This window comes from Nanorana parkeri, unplaced genomic scaffold (genome assembly GCF_000935625.1).
Source record: "Nanorana parkeri isolate BGI_ZX_2015 unplaced genomic scaffold, ASM93562v1 scaffold1121, whole genome shotgun sequence".
Taxonomy (NCBI): Eukaryota; Metazoa; Chordata; class Amphibia; order Anura; family Dicroglossidae; genus Nanorana; species Nanorana parkeri.
This window is the reverse complement of record NW_017307389.1, coordinates 175150-191924: the sequence shown is the minus strand read 5'-3', so window position 1 is coordinate 191924 and position 16775 is coordinate 175150. Positions and strand designations below refer to the sequence as shown.

The window sequence follows — 16775 nt, the reverse complement described above, 5'->3', positions numbered from 1 at the left end:
TGAATGACTAATAATCACCGACTTGTATTACAGCTTAGTAAGCAAACAGAGCCAGAAGGCAGGTAAACGCTCTTGTCTCTTAAGCTATCACACTTTCTCTGGAAAGCCTTTGTCATATATTAAATGTTTATTTGTAAAGCTCAAAGATTGTCTAAGTAGTAAAACAGATGTCAAACATCAGGAGTAAAATAAGAAACATAAAAAATAAAAATCGACTCCAAAACAGTTTCCCTTTAAAAAGGGGAATTCGTGTGTAAAAATAACTCTTTATTATTGGAAAAAAACACAAAATGTTTTAACAGATCACCTCAGGAAACCAATTTTCTGTCTCTTTTTCCCCATACTTTCCTCCTGGTTTAACACACTCTGTAGGGAGGAGTGCAGGGACTTTGCAACGCGTTTTCCTGTCTGTAAATGATAAAAAGATTATATGTCACAAATTCCCAAAGCTCAACAATAAGAAATAAAGAGCACAACTGAAATAAAGACAAACTAAGAGTATTTTTCCATTTCTCCACAAGTATTACTCTTGGTCCTGTGCTTCTACCAAGATGGCCATCTCCACACAAACGCACACCAGGGCATGGTAAGTCAGTAATGGGGAAAACATGAGCTGCAGGGATCCTACGGGCAATACTGGTGACTAGTCCTTTGCCATGTGCTTGCCTCCTTGGGCACAGCTTCCACAGCTCAGATCCCCTTGAAAATACAATTTGATTCTATAGAGATGTATGGATGTCTTGCGATTACCTCCCATACAAACTACTGAAAGAGCTGGCAAATATTTTCAACCTGACACCATTTTTCTAGCTGGTCTATAGCTCATTTGAATAATATAAATGTAGCCAAATGCAAAAGGCATGGATATATTACAGTGCGTCTGATTTATTATACAGTGACCTGGTTCAAAATCAGAACTCTATGAGAAATGTTGTCACTGAATATTCATGTTATGTGAAAACTGTGGGAAATAATTCTGTTTTAATTTAGAAAAATGATTGCATTAATGAGACATTATGCAGTAGCTGCTGTCCATTTTCAATATTTATGAGAACTCTAACCTCCCTTATGGTGTGAACATAAACTGAGTTAAAGCAAACCTGTCTTGGGGCAAAACAATGACTGCGATTGGTGATATATATCCTTTAAGTCATGAAAATGCACATTGTTTGTCTGTCTGTCTGTCTGTCTGTCTGTCATACTGATGTAATATTTCAATACTTTCTGCATCATTGAACAGGAACCATAATGCAAATCAAGACTTCTTGATTCTAGCATGCATGTTTAAAGGAGAACTATGGGGTAAGTGTTTTTCCCCATAGTTTTCCTAAGGGTCACGGGAGGACATAAACTAGCGTCCTCCCGTCACCCAAAGCTCAGTATACCGCGAGCTACAGCTTGCGGTATACTGAGACCGCCGCAGCTGGGACGGATCCCGACATTACTGTCGAGATCCACCCAGCTGCGTGATTAACAGCTGGCTCTGCCTATCTAGAGGCAGAGCCAGCTGTACCCGCCTCCTCCCCCGTCCGTTCCGCCAGTCAGCGCTGGAGGATCGGAGTGGGGAAATCCCTGCAGGGAGCCGTGAGTGACAGTCAGGGCTCTCTGCAAGGACATGATCGAGAAGTGAGCGAGCGACGGTATGTGTTCGCTCACTTCCCGATCTATTGAGCCAACATGTGACAGTTCCATTGTCACACGTCGGCTCGAACTATGAAATTGAGTGGAAATCATTCACCTCATAGTTCTCCTTTAAAGTCGGTAACTGCAAAGTGCTCAAAGCAGTGATGACCAGGTAACCAGCATTTCCAGGAGATGGTCAATAATTAACCAGCGGAGCTCTCTGGGCGTGTCTTGTATGCCCAGCAATCGAAAAAGTCAAAACAAGCTGAGCATGTATCTTTCTCAGCAGGCTCCAGAATTTAGGTAAAAGTGATATGGGCAGCTGTAGAGCCGCCTGATCACCTTTACAGTACTGGGACTGTGCCAACCCTCCGTGGTTCCCCGGCTCTCCAGCTCCTCCTGGCAGCATGGAAGCACAGCATGCAGCATCAGGATGGTGAGTGAGAGGATATTAAGGATATTAACATCCATTTCCTGATGTCCTCTGCAGAGTGTTAACCTGGAAGTGCTGAGCATTTGCCAGTTCAGATCTGTCAAAATCCCAGCTGAAAAGCCGGTAAACAGCACAGTCTGACAGGAGAGACATTAGGGGTCTAATAGACTCCTGATGTCTCCATTAGGAACACCAGTCATCTGCCCAATGTCCATTTCCAGTTTAATCATGAGAACTGCATCCTGGACCTATTCCGCTATGGCACTGTGAATAGAATGTCCAACAGAAAAAATAATAATTATTAATTCAGATTTCAGTTATGCCATTATCCTGTATTTATTATATATTTTTCTAAACCTGCTGTCAAAATATCAAACTCCTCCCACAGACTGGCCAGTTCTTTATTCCTAAGGGGGCTTTAAGGCAATCCTTAACAAATCAAAGAAAAAAGTGGAATACCCACTCGGCTAGTAGATGCAGCATTACTTGAGCTGGAACAGGCATCTTCCAGTGCCATGTTAGCATTTTATGTGTCACATAACTTGACATGACTTTAACCTATTATACCCCAGTCCTGATCAATACCCCAGTCCTGATCAATACCCCAGTCCTGATCAATACCCCAGTCCTGATCAATACCCCAGTCCTGATGAAGGAGGATTCATAAAGCCCCCGAAAGACAACGGATAATTTAACTGAACACAAAGTAGAACTATACACATACTAATGGAGTGGTGCTTTCATTCTCCGTGAGGACAACCACTGGAGTTAGGAACTAATGTTGGTCAGTCCCACAAGCTCTTTCGAGGTGCGCTATTCTGGCAGAAGGTACTAGAAATAAGTGACAGCTGGAGTATTAGTGCCGCTTTAACTACTACTTGATTTAGGATATGCCGGTATGGAAGTATGAAACGTATAGTATTTCACAGAATTATATTTGAACGTCTTTACCTCAATCATCTCAAAGATGCTTTCAGGATCCAAGCTTCCTTTGCCCATTTTTCTCATGCAAGTCAGGGTGCTTTTGCTGTTTATAGCAACAAGTACACTGGCCAAGGAGCAGGCCTCTTCCTGCAGGGTGGCATCTACCACATGTCGGTGACCTATCTGTAGAAAACAAAGTAAGACCTTTTAAAAAAAAAAGGATTTAAAAACAAAAAATATATATTTCTTCCAATACAGAAACTGACTGGCATCTATAAAACAGCTTAAAACCCAAACATTTGCCACAGGCATAGGACGGAAAACAAATATGCAGGCAGTGCCCGCTGCAGGTCTATGGGCCAAGAACACGTTTATAGGATATAAAAAGGAAAAGGAATTTTAGGCTGTCTGCATTGACTAAATCGAACCATGATTACCTCATGTCTGTGCTTCGATTTAGCCTAGCTTGCTGGACTGAAAAAGCACAGTACATAAAGTTAACGTAAGCCTGTTGCAAACCTCAGAAATTTGAACTGAAAATAACGCATAAGCAAACCTTATCTTTTTTTTAAAAAGCTGAATGTTAAAAGGGACTGACATATGCAGATAGAGGAAGTTGACTTTACATTGGCTTGACCTTTTTCTTTTATAATCAGAGTTCAGCCACATCCCTCCCTCCCACCCACCTACTGATCTATAGGAAGGGGAGTGGGTTGGGCCAAGCTCAACCTCAGCTACATAGATCTTGGGATCTGCTGATCGTTTTAAGATGCAGTTTGCAATATATGCCCAATTAACCAGGTTTGAGACATGTTTACTTAAAGTTGAAGTTAGAAAAAAGAAAAAATGCTGACAGGTAGGGTTTTCATGACAAGAGACTCTGTATGTCTCTGGTCATAATTGATGCCTTACTGCCTGTCAGTGTGTGGGTGCACTGAGCTGCGTGTGCTGTCAAAGCTATTGAATGAGAATGCATAGTAATAGTTAATATTGATATTATTGTGAATTAGGTATTCATGTGGTTAGTATGTCATCATGTATTGTGTGTAGTATAGTTGGTTCATATACGGTCATCTTGTGGTCATTTTATTTAATGCACCTCTTTTTTCTGCATTTCCTACTCCTTCTCCATATGGGTCTCATTTGGCCATATTGCCGGCCACATGTATTCATGCTCTCATGGAGGAGGAAGGCATCATCATCTTTTGACCTAGAAATACCGCCTTTTCATCCATCTTCTACATCCTGTTGTCTGTCAGTAACCTGCTGCATTTAATAAAGATCTTCGTGGATGAAAATTTATTTAGTGAGTTCAGCTATCTGATAAAGATTGTCTGCGGGCGATTATATCTGCTTATACAGGCCAGGCCTAGAGGTCTCAGGAAGGGATAAATCACTAATTCAACAATTGGAGTCAGAATACTGCGCATTAGCAGGGAAGTACACAAGCCTGGCAAGATCCTGTGCATAGTCAGTAAAGAGGCTGAAGAGGCTGAACCTGAAAAGAAGACCAGGTGAAAATGGAAGACCTAGTGACGGAGGAGAGCGTTGAATCGCAGCGCTGGAGGGGATAGCTTACAAGGTAAGTCGGTCAAAATGTGCTAATATGCTGTGCATGCTAGCACATTATGGCAAACATCATGTTTTAGCTGGCAAAGCAGAGGGGAGTTTGTCCTTCCTCTAAGTCCATGGTTCTCAACTGGTGAGTCGTGACCCAAAAGTGGGTCGCGACCCCATGTTCAGTGGGTCAGAGTGCCTTCCACTTTTGTAGGCAAGATGCTTCTCAACCTTCCCCTAGCGCAGCACTGTCAGTTCTCTTGCCAAGCAGCCATTCATATGCTACTCAGAGCCGAGTGTCAACTTAAGGTGGGGTGGGATGAAGCTATGGCCACGAGGGAGCTCTATCCATACATGCATTGCTTACAGCTTCCTGGCATGTCCTGTAGAGGTTCCGGTGCCAGAGTGACATCACGTTCTGGCTCCAGGCATCTGTAAAGGGCACGCAAGGGGGTTGTACAAGCAATCCACACACAGATGGCGCTCCGTCACAGCACAGCAGCCCACACTGGACTCCATGCCGAGGATCCACTCCAGTTTTCGTAAGGTAGGGAGGGTGGATCTTAAAAAACAAAACAAAAAAAAAACATTTTTTGGGGGAGTGTATACTGTATGTGTGTGTGCAGTGTGACCTGGGTCGCAACTTAATGACCAAAGGACAAATGTGTTAAAGGACAAATGTGGGTCCTGAAGTTACAAAGGTTGAGAACCACTGCTCTAAGTCATTCAAATGTATTAACATAACAGCCAAGATTTCAGCTGCCAAGACTTCTTTAGAGCTCCATCTACTGACTGAAGCTAGTAAATAGATAAGCAAGCCAGTACATGCCATTGGGTCAGCTGCAGCCTCATTCCCACGCTTTACATAGTATTTGAGGTTGAATAAAGACACAGGACCATCAGGTTCAACCCATTGTGTGTAAGCATGTGATTCTGCATGTGTCACATGGTTACACACAAGATGAGGTTGCCTTACAAAGAAGCAGTGTGAGAAGCTTTAAAAAAAAATCACTGAAGTATAGAAACATATACTAAGCCAAAATGTAGTGTATTTTCTAACTATATTACACTAGGACAATTTCATGAATAGCATTTGATGTTTAAAAGGTCAGTCCACCCTGTCCCGATACCACAGCTTTTGGTAGCTGCTGGATAAATAATAAACCACCTGACCATTTTTTATATCTCTCATGTACTTTATTGCAGAGATACATGTGATGGAGATCTTGGGTTTTCTCACCTGGTGTGGTAAGCATAAACTCTATTTTACATTGTGGGGGGAATGCAACAAGAGAAAAGGGAAACAAGCACAGTTGGGTGAGCAACATGCAAAATGATCAGGTGCAGAGTAACAAGAGTCCTGGATTATGGCAGGGAGATCCAACACAAACAAGATTGCCAACCAGGTTCCACCTATAGCAAAATATCAATTTTGGTGCACTTATCCTTTAATGATTTCTAGATGTTGCTTGGAGTTCCTGTGCACTAGAAACCACGTGAAGTTATAATCCACTGCTCATTCCAGGTCAGTGGAAAGAAAAGAAAAAAAAAAAAACAGATGTAAATGTAAATTGCAGGAATACTTACTTTGCTTAATGTGACAATACACGGGACACCTTCTACATTGAGCCGCATGCAGTCGTAAGGATCATCTGACAGTTCGATTTCTTTAGTTCCCTCATCATCTTCCAAAACACTCACTTTAGGTATCCTGGTTACACATCAAACATTGAATATGTTAAACTATATATAAAAGGTTTTCGTTTTTTTTTTTTTAATGACTGGACTACTCCACCTGACCCCTCTATTTAGTAAGAGACGGAGACATCCATATTTTCCTTATACAAATAAACCACATTATTTCTCACTGTCACCGGGTGACGTCAAAGGTGATGACACACTAGCATTTATTTTTATACAGCTTTTATACTAGCAGTTGATGGTGTGAGCAGGTAAACATGTTTAATGAGGTGACTTGCAATGCAATTAACATTTTTGTTAAGCTGCCAAAATGGAGATTCCTCAATATATTTTTTTTGTTTTTCTTTTTAACACCCAGTCAATTTCTGTATATGATGGCACGGTATGATTCTTAAGGGAACTAGGGGCTCTTCTGTTAATGTACCCTTACATAGTTAGTCAGGGTGAAAAAAAAGACACATGTCCAATCAAGTTCAACCTATAGATATAAAAAAAAAAAAAAAAGAAGAAAAGCCTAAACAGAACGCTGTGCCCTCAATTACCCACCCACTGTGTAGATCCAGAGGAAGGCAAAAAAAACCCCTATAAAAAGCATGGTTCAATTTGCTCCAACAGGGGGAAAAAATTCCTTCCTGATCCCAAAAGGCAATCGGATATTCCCTGGATCAACAATCCCTGGTGCTTAATATACCTATAAGAACTCAATATCCAGTAATATTCTGTGCATTTACCAATCCTGATGTTTAAAAAGTTAACTGAGCTCGCTAGAACTAGCTCCTGGGGGGGGTCTATTCCACATTTTCACAGCTCTAACTGTGAAGAATCTAGTCCTTACATTTGTGTCCCTTTAAAACAAGGGTTTTGCACTATCACCTTTTTTGTGGTTTAAAAAAAAAAAAAAAAAAAAAAAAAAAAAAGTGTTTTGTTCCCACAATAAACATGTTTAGTAGGTAGCAATACGTCATAAAGGGGAACTAAAGTTAGTTCTACGCATACAACTCCTGAAAACACATTTTTTGCCTTCCACCATCCTTTCAGTTGTGCAGTATTTCACATATGCCGGAGAACACAAGATTTCAGAATTTCACCCACTGCCTACTGGATAAACACCCATCCCAACGAGGACTACAACAAAGGGATTCCGAGGAAGAACATGTGGATTCTATTGCTTTCAAGTGTTCAGCAGGGCACCGTAGAACATCACAGGCATTCTTCGCTTTGCCTGCCTGCCATATTACAACTGATGTTCTCTTACTCCACAAAACAGCAAATCAAAAGCTACTGAGATTATTCATGAAGAGATGACAATACTGTACCACAAAATTAATACAGCACAAACCTTATCTGTAAGTTTATGTGGATATATAGAGAAAATCGTATAAAGCAATAGTGTATTTTGCATTTTCCCCTCTGCTCCACCCCTTCCCGCCTTGTTTGCGGGTGCCGGATGATGCTGATTGACCACAGACTGTTAGTTAAGTAGGCTAAAGAGATGGAGTTGTACTTGGACGGTGATTAGAATATGAATGTTATGTATCTTCTGATATGTCACATGGCATTAACATGTCATTATCTATTTGTGGATTCAAAGGACTCTTGAAGAAGCAATATCACGAAACGTGTTGAGTATTTATGTCAAGCTAACTTTGAGGACTGTATTACTTTTGGTATCTTTAGTACCTAATGTGTATAGATTATATATGACGCAATTCGATTGTAATGTGGACACATGCACTATTGTTTTGGTCCTTAACTGAAAGACAAGCATCTGAAGCTTGTCCCTTAAGGGGTCAATAATCACTTTAAATAAGAAAAATAAACAATGCAGTTAATTTATGCAATTTAGACATTCCGAAAAGGAACACAGAAAAACTTCTAACTAAGTGAAACCTTAAAACAAAATACACGTATAAAACATAAAAATAAATAAACTGATGACCTTCATCAGTAACAATTTTAAAGTACCAAGCATATCAGATATACTAAAATAAACAGACTTATCTGAAAACAGACGTAAATACAATAATGAAAATCTTTTTCAATCTTTAAAACAAATCAAAACAAATTAAAATGTGTGCAGAAACAAAAACTAAGGATAATCTGTACAAATTGTATTGCTCTTACCTTGTATTAAATACTGCTGCCTTAACACCGATGGATATGGTATCAAACAAGTTTCCACCACACTCTAAAAGCTGAATCCCCCCCAAAAAGAAGACAGAAAAAGTGCGCTATTAAAACACAAGAATATCATTAGAAGTTGTAAACACTAGAAGCATCCTTTCTAATCCTGAGCAACATGTAAAATGCAATAAAAGCCTATCTCCAGGTAAACTCCCCCCCCAAAAACTTGCAGTGCAGGAGTAACTGCCTGTTTATGTCTAGGGGAACTGTGTAAAATACATTTAACCTCCCTGATCCCCTCTCCTTCAGCAGTGGACACCCACCTTGCCCTCTTCACTTATGATGCAGGGCAATTGGCCATGCACTGTACATGAGGATGGCAGTGTGCCTCCGACTGCGGGGCAAAGAGGCTGCAGGGGCCAGACTTGGAGCCTGCAGAACCGGGGATCAGATAAATAAAATTCCTTTACACTGCTCCCATAGACCAGTTTCTCAACATTTTTTCAGTCACGGCACCCTTTAAAAGTATGCAAAATCTCAAGGCACCTCAGGCTAAAATGTAAAAAACCTGAAATGTAAAAAGCATTGTGTGCAAACCCCCCCTCGCCAATCCATACCAGATACTCATGCAAGATAATGGCCTGGTAGGACATTTAACCACTTGAAGACCGGGGTGTTTCACCCCCTTCCTGGCCAGGCCATTTTTCAGTATTCAGCGCTGCGGTACTTTGACTGACGTTTATTCCGTCATGCAACGTGTGTTTTTTTTTTAATTATTATTTGTGAATATTTTTTTTACCTTTATTTTTTTTAATGCTGTAATTTTTTTTTTAGACAACTTTATTGCTATAACATAGTGGATTAAGAAATCCCCTATGTAATAGCCAGTTCACCAAACAGGTCCTCTTTATGGAGACATCAGGGGTCTCCAAGACCTCCGATGTCACCTAGGGACCCAGACAGAAGCTGATGAAGCAGAGATCTGCTTCATCAGCTTCTCACTGGAGAGTGACACTAAATGCAGGAAGTGATGTAGGCACCCCTGAGGAAGTCACAAGGCACCATGGATGAGAAAGGTTGTCCTAGACCATAACGTGCAGTTAACCGTTGCAGTGCGGGGTCAGCCCCCTCCGTAAGAGGTGTTTTTTTCCCCTTTTCCTGGAGATATGCTTTAAGTACTCTTATCTACATGGTAATTTTTCATTTGTTTTCTTCAAGCAACATAGTCACAGCTTTAGTCTCCATTAAAGTACACACAATGAGCAATTAGTCAGGTGGCCATTTGTAATGCTTCTATAACTACCAATAGCCTAAATCATGCTTTTTATGAACAAACAATAATGAAATTACCAACTATAAAGAGCCAATTACATTTTGCATACAAGTTATTTTTATCTCTTTCATATATCTGCAACAGGTGGTCTAAGTCAGTGTTTTTCAAACTACTCTGCTTGGGGAGATAATCTTGCGAAGGGAGAATTCATTATGTGCATACAAACCTTCATTATACATGAATAAAATGCATAATGATGCGAATACAAGAGACACAGTAAGGGAAGGACCTCATGGTACGCAGTACGGTTATGCTATGATCCATAGTTACCTGCTATGAATTTTAAAATTAGGAAAATCCCATTTAGTCAGGACCTCATTTAGCAACATGGAGGGGGTCGCTATGTAGCTGTAGCTCTAGTGTTTTCTCTGGATACAGAGATGTAATCATAGATTTTACACACCGTACTGCTAGTGATGTCTGGCACTGCTATTTGACCGTAAAATACAACCTCCATATACGGAACCAATGCATTTTATTTGTCATATTTCTGTCTGCCAGGTATTAAAAGTGGCTCTGGGTCCCCTGTTTTTTTTTTTTTTTACAAGGAGGCTCAATGAATGAATTTCTATTTTCTGGGATAACCTCTTAAAGTTGCACTAAACTCAGGAGTTAAATCTTAAAAATGCATTAAAGTACCTTAAAAAGGAGAACTATGGGGTCAGGGCTTTTCCCCATAGTTCTCCTAAGGGTTAACGGGAGGACACAAACTAGCGTCCTCCCATCACCCTAAGCTCAGTATACCGAGACGCCGCAGCCGGGACGGATCTCGACATTACTGTCTGTATCCACCCAGCTGTGTGAGTGACAGCTGGCTCTGCCTATATAAAAAGGCAGAGCCAGCTGTACCCGCCCCTTCCCGTTCCGCCAGTCAGCGCTGGAGGATTGAACAGGGGAGGGGGGGGGGGATTTGTAGTCCATCACAGGAGCGAGCTTAGAGCAGTGACAACTTTACAACACATACAGGCACCATGGGGAACAAAAGCAGCCCCCCTCCAGAAGGAAGGTCAGTGTCAGCACCAATTCAGAGATGATTTGAATCACTTGAATTAATTTTGAAGATTTCACTCCTGAGTTTAGTGTCACTTTAATATTGCACAGCAAGTGCCTGCCAGATGCAGTAATAATCTAGCAATGTAACAGGACCAGTTCTCGAGGGTTTAAAATCTGTGTCAACACTTCATAGTATCTGTATACTTGTAGAATACATTATACAGTTCTCCATTTACAGGTCTGCAATCTGATCATGAGGCATTGAGTTGTGGCACTGCGCAGAGCTGATGCAATCTGGAATTCAATAAACACACAGTACATCAAACATTTTAGTGAAAGCCCATATTTTCCAATCTTCTTTATTTTTTATTCTTTATAAGGAGGCCATTAGGTGTCAGAGGGAGGAATGTTGTGTCCGAGTACACTTCCACCACTAACAACTATGACTTGGGAGATTTCACTTCCCCATTGTATACTGTATGACTTGAAGAAGCATAAGGATCCAATAAACAGCAATTACCTTTCACAGAAATCACAATCAAGCTAACTACTGTGGTCAGTTTAAATGCAAACGGAAACATTTTCCTCTAAATTCTCATCAAGACCCCTGGCAAACAAGAATATTTTCTCCCTGTTGCCTATTGTGCTGAACTCCCAGCATGTGTTGTGATATATTCACCACTCCAAGTTCGCTCGCATAATGGACTACAATCTCATGTTTAGTTTACTAATTTGTATTGAAATGATAGTCTATCACAGGAGTGAGCCTGGAGAGGTGACTACTTTTCAACACACAGGGACCATAGGGAAGAAAAGTAGCCACACTCCAGAAGGAAGGACACTGTCCGCATGAATTCAGAGATGATTTGAGGATCTACAGCCGAGTGATACATAAATAAGATACAATTTTGTTAATAGTTAAGGTACTTGAATGCATTTGTGAGATTTAATTCCGGAGTTTAGTGTCCCTTTAATTGAAAAAAAAAGTAAAACATTAAAACATTTGGTAGACTGACCAAAAATTTTTTTTTTTAAATGTGTACCTATCCACTATACTCTTGGTTCTCAACTGCTGTGTTCAGTGGGTCATCGCTTGATTTACACTTTTCTAGGTAAGAGGCTCCTCTGCGTCCCCCTAGCGCAGCACTGTCAGTTCTTGTGCCAAGCAGCCATTCAAAATATGCTGCCCGGCGCCGAGTGTCAGCTTGAGGTGGGATGGGGCTATGGCCACGAGGCAGCTCCATTCATATGTGCATTGCTTACAACTCTCTCACATGTCATATAGAGGTGCCTGGACCGGAGTGACATCACATTCTGCCTCCTTGCACCTGTACAGGCTGAAGATTCACTCCAGTTTTCATAAGGTAGGGAGACTGGGTGGACTGTGTATGTGTGTGTGAGACTGTCTGAGTGTGTGTCTGTAGTTGTGTGTGTGTCAGTGTTTTTGGAGGGTCCGTTCACACTAGTACAGTGCATTAACGGCACTGTACCGTGCAATAGCACCTACTGTGCAGTCTGGTGAGGGAGGTGTGTTACATTGCCATTCATTCAAATGGTATTGCAAACGCACCCCCACCCACAGTTCGTACACCCACACCGGAATGCATGGTACCCTAATGCCGTGTGTTCAATTGCAGTGCGACTTGGGTCGTGACTTAATGACCAAGGACAAATGTGGGTCCTGAGGTTACACAGGTTGAGAACCACTGCACTATACATTCTCTTTAATTGCATCACTGTGTTGCCTTTTACTTACCAGAACATCAATATAAAGGGCCCAGCAATGCTCTCTTGGCAAAATGCAGAGGGATTCAAGGTCAATACTGCTCTTGTTCTCAAATATCTTGTACAGCATATTTGCTATCTCTGTGCCAAGCTCTTCTCCCCCACGACCTTCAAACTCTGGAGTCGCATTTGCTGAGCTAGAAGACAACAACAATTCTATCACATAAATCTATAAAAAATTAAATAAAAAAGGGAACTAAACTGATTTACATATGGGAGGCAGGCAATTCTGCTGTCTTTTCAACATCTGCCTGGATGACTTAGAGGTGAAGTACATCTTCTTGCAACTACTACAAATACACATATGCTCAATGTAAATTGTTTTTAATATTCCCTGCTTTCCAAGTTCTGCTCATGCATCATATAGTAAAAAGGTGACGGGATAGACTTTTAGCAGAGAGCTTTCACTGTGCCCCAACGTACCAATTATGCTGTATTCATGATGATTTAAAGGATTTTATGTATTATGGGCTTGTGTGCCACATGCGACTTAGTTTCTACCTTTGATGTTGCAAGCAGGACCCTTTCTAAATACTTGTGGCTATAATTATGTTACCGGGTGCTCACATAGCATTAATTAGGTCCTCTCCCAGTCCCTAGGTTAGACATTGAGTTGTATGGACCATGATCTAACACTTTGGTCTTTTATAATTCAGCTTGCTATTGTAATAACCGCATGAGATGTTTGTTATTTTATAAGTTACTGAATGGATTTTCCACTTGAAGAGCCATGAGAAACTCTGAATGCACTGTGTGTTCATTATGCAGTGAAGCGACATGTCCTGTATCCCACTTTTTCTAATGCGGGGTGGACAAATTAATATGAAGCTTAGAAGCTAGTCTGTCCAATCCAGGAGCCAGCAGGATATCTTTAGGCATCAGCTCAATTGATAAAAACTGGAGAAAACCTCAAAAACTAGGAGCCAGCTGTGATTTTTGAAGAAGATTGGCTACATGGCACCTGGGATTTGTCCAGCCCTGTTGTAATATGCAATTAATAACATGCATGGGATATTATATTAAATAAAAGTTACAGTGAGCTGTTGCACACAACCAGTAATACACTTCAAACGTTTCTCACAGTATTAAGACATGACCCAAGTGTGAGCTTCATTTGGATTGATAATCACAGGCTGAAGATAGCTTACCCTTAGGGAATTATTAAAGAAAGACACTGAGATAATAATCTGGCACATGAGCACTAAAGGAAATTGCTAAATCTCAGCTGGAAACACTCAAATGACCCACTTACATCATGTTAAGTCATTTCACTTTCTGTTTACATCTGAACAATCACAGTACATAATAGTTGTCTAAGAAAAAAAAAACCTTTAGCCAAAAAAAATCAATAAAATTGTCAAACAGATCCAAGTTCAGACCCATTTAAAACTTTACTGGACTAAAAATAATATCCTTATTCAATATAAAATATTCCATGGATGATGAGCAAACTCTCTATGATCGAACACTTCTGAACATTAGAGGGCACTATCACACAGTTGTTCAAAGACATTTCTTTTACTAAAATAAAGTGTATGTAAAGCCAAAACGTTTTTTTTTTTAGATTTGGGTTGAGTATGGAAGAGTTATAAACCCCATCGGATTATACATTTGCTGTCTGTGTCCCCATGGGGAGATTTTCATTTCCTAAACACAGAAGGAAATCTTCACAAAGTAAGGGGAAATCCCATCTTAGACAGTTGCCATCCAAACATTTTCCCCAATTGCATGTTTTCCTTTCACTTCTTGCCCTGGTGAAAACTCTAAGGACTCATTCAGGTGGGCGTGCATACCCGTAAAATGACCCAATCCCGGAAGGGGCAGGTACTGCGTGTAATTGCTTGCAGCAGCCTGTTCTTCCCTATTGGAGGACACGGCAGAACACATTTACACAAGGTGAGACACACAACCGCACCTTCAAAGCTGTGCGGGTCTGGGTATGCGTGCTACCACGTGTAATTGCGTGTGCATGTGACCATGCATAATTAAGTGCAGCCGCATCCTCCCATAGGGAAGAAAAGGCAACTGCGCACAATTACACGCAGTACCCATCCCTTCCGGGATCGGATCATTTTATGTTTTAGGGCTCATTCAGACAAGCATGCACGCCCATCTGAATGAGCCCTAAAACATAGGCTCTCCCCTCATTTTCTGTCTCAGTGACAATGGTCACCAGGTCAAATGGAGGGGTAAATCTTCCCGGCAAAAACAGATAGCAATACAAATTTGGCAGTGGGCCCAACACTATCCTACTCTATTCAAAACTGAATGAAAAAGTGTTGTCTTATACATAGACTTTACGGTTTCCCCAAACTGAGGCAGGTTCTAAATTGGTCCAAGAGGTAGGAATCACGTGTGGAATGAGTTTTTGAACTTAGCGATGGAAATGAGTAAAGAGTTGAACAACCTCAGCATATCCTAACCCATCTATCAGCCGTTCTTTTCTTTGTGCCATATGCTAACATTGTCAAAACTGATTATTAGGTAAGGGTTCCCAATGGGCATCTCAAGCAGATCGAAGGATGAATACAAAAATCTGCACCAAGGAAGATCTTTAGCCACGAAAGTACCAATGCTTTTTTGGTATTAAGGCAGCATGTAGCAGAATCTGCGTTATTAGTGTACCAAGGGTAAATCCTTATGAAGACTCTTCTGTAGTAAAGAAAACATTGTTACGTTAACTATATCATAGTATGGAGAGGAAATAAACACTTCAAACTGTAAAGTGCATAGTAGATGTCACTAGTTTTTTTACTTCTTTTTTAAATGAATTATATCTTTCTGAGAGAACCGTAATTTCAAAGTGGGACTGAACAAAAACATTGATTTGCCATGTTATAGGGAACACATGTTAACTCTGACATGTTACATATAACATGTCCAAGCAGTACCCTGAAAATTACTCCTTTTGTCCTAAATTCCCCTTGAAAAATAGCATTGCACTTCCTGGCATGCGACTGTGTAAGTGTGCTTACAGCTTCATAGCTATATATCTAGAGTGTGAGGTCTAAGGCACTGCTGCCTCTGACTGCTAGGCCCAAGAGGTTTACAGTGAAATTTAGTGAAGCAAAACCCTGTCTCTTCCAAGATGATCACCTCCACACAGACAGTGTGAAACAAGGCATGGTAATCTGTAATGGGGGAAAGATTAGCTTCAGGGAGACCACAGGGAATACTGGTGTCCTTTGCCCTCTGCCTGCGCTTTTGTAGCCACAGCTTGCAGAGTTCAGTTACTCTACTTAAACGCCAGGCTATTAGATACAGTCATACTACTTTCAGATGAGACTGAACCTGATCTTCCAAAACAGGGAGCATTTAGGGGTCTTCCGCTAACATCAGACTTAGCACGTTGTCCCAGGTCCTCTTTGGCCAAATTGGAGCAATTAAGTTGACTTCTGCTCCCTCTTCATTTAGACTTCCAACTTCATTTAGAATATGTAAGCAAATGCAAAATGGATAATGCTTCATTCTGGTTTGATACCCAGTCACCGGAAATGGCATCTACAACCCGAAAAGCCTCTTGGTAAACAGTATGAACAATCCCTAAACTTCCATTTTTATATTGGTGCCAAAAAAATCCATAGTCTAAAATCCCCCTTTGTAGGTGATCTGGAGAAAGCACTTCAAGATTTAAGAGCTATTACTGAGGTGTCTACTTCCACAATGCACTGACACAATTTCACTCAGCCCTGTGAATATGCACTTTCTTGCATCACCACTCTTACACAGCCTGCCTTCTGAACTACAACTCAACATCTGAATAATGCAACATAATCAATGCTTGCTGGAAGCAATGCATTATGGGCTATATGTCCTTGAGGAATTGAGATTGTATCACATCAAGCAGCAAAGAAAAAGATGCAAAGCACAATGGGATCCAGGATGCTGTTGAAAGCAATAGAGGGACAGAAGGCAGCACTCACTACATAAAAGGGATTTTTTTTCACGTAAACTTTGATTGCATAATCAAAAACAACTCCATTATGTATTCTTATTACAATGCTCCTGTTAAAACTGAATAATGTATGCTGAGACTTTAGAACTCCCGTAACCATTCAGTTTAGACCCTACCCACAAAAGGTACAGTCTAGGGGGGCCTACTATAGTCATACACTTCTGCACACAATAAGACCAAAAGCGTGAGAAAGTGGAAGAAAGCCAACACTGTTAGAACTCTATCATAACTATAAAACAAGTATGAATCACTGATCTTGGAGCAAGAGGTTGAAGTGACAGAGAAGGAGAGTGGGGTGTTAAGAGGCAAACTCCTCCCCCCCGTTTTTTTTTCCTTCCTCTCTTTCT

The 16775-nt window shown here is 40.9% G+C and overlaps 1 protein-coding gene across 1 annotated transcript in view; it reads right to left on the bottom strand.

Moving 5' to 3' along the window:
- Positions 1-251: 251 nt before the first annotated feature.
- EXOSC7 (exosome component 7) overlaps positions 252-16775 on the bottom strand; it is a 26776-nt gene continuing 10252 nt past the window's right edge. Inside the window, exons 4-8 of the mRNA XM_018567968.1 lie at positions 12445-12610; positions 8363-8433; positions 6125-6248; positions 3008-3163; positions 252-408 (exon numbers count right to left, since the gene is read on the bottom strand). Coding sequence (XP_018423470.1) covers positions 304-408; positions 3008-3163; positions 6125-6248; positions 8363-8433; positions 12445-12610 — 622 coding nt within the window. The 3' untranslated portion in view covers positions 252-303. The remainder of the gene's footprint in view (positions 409-3007; positions 3164-6124; positions 6249-8362; positions 8434-12444; positions 12611-16775) is intronic.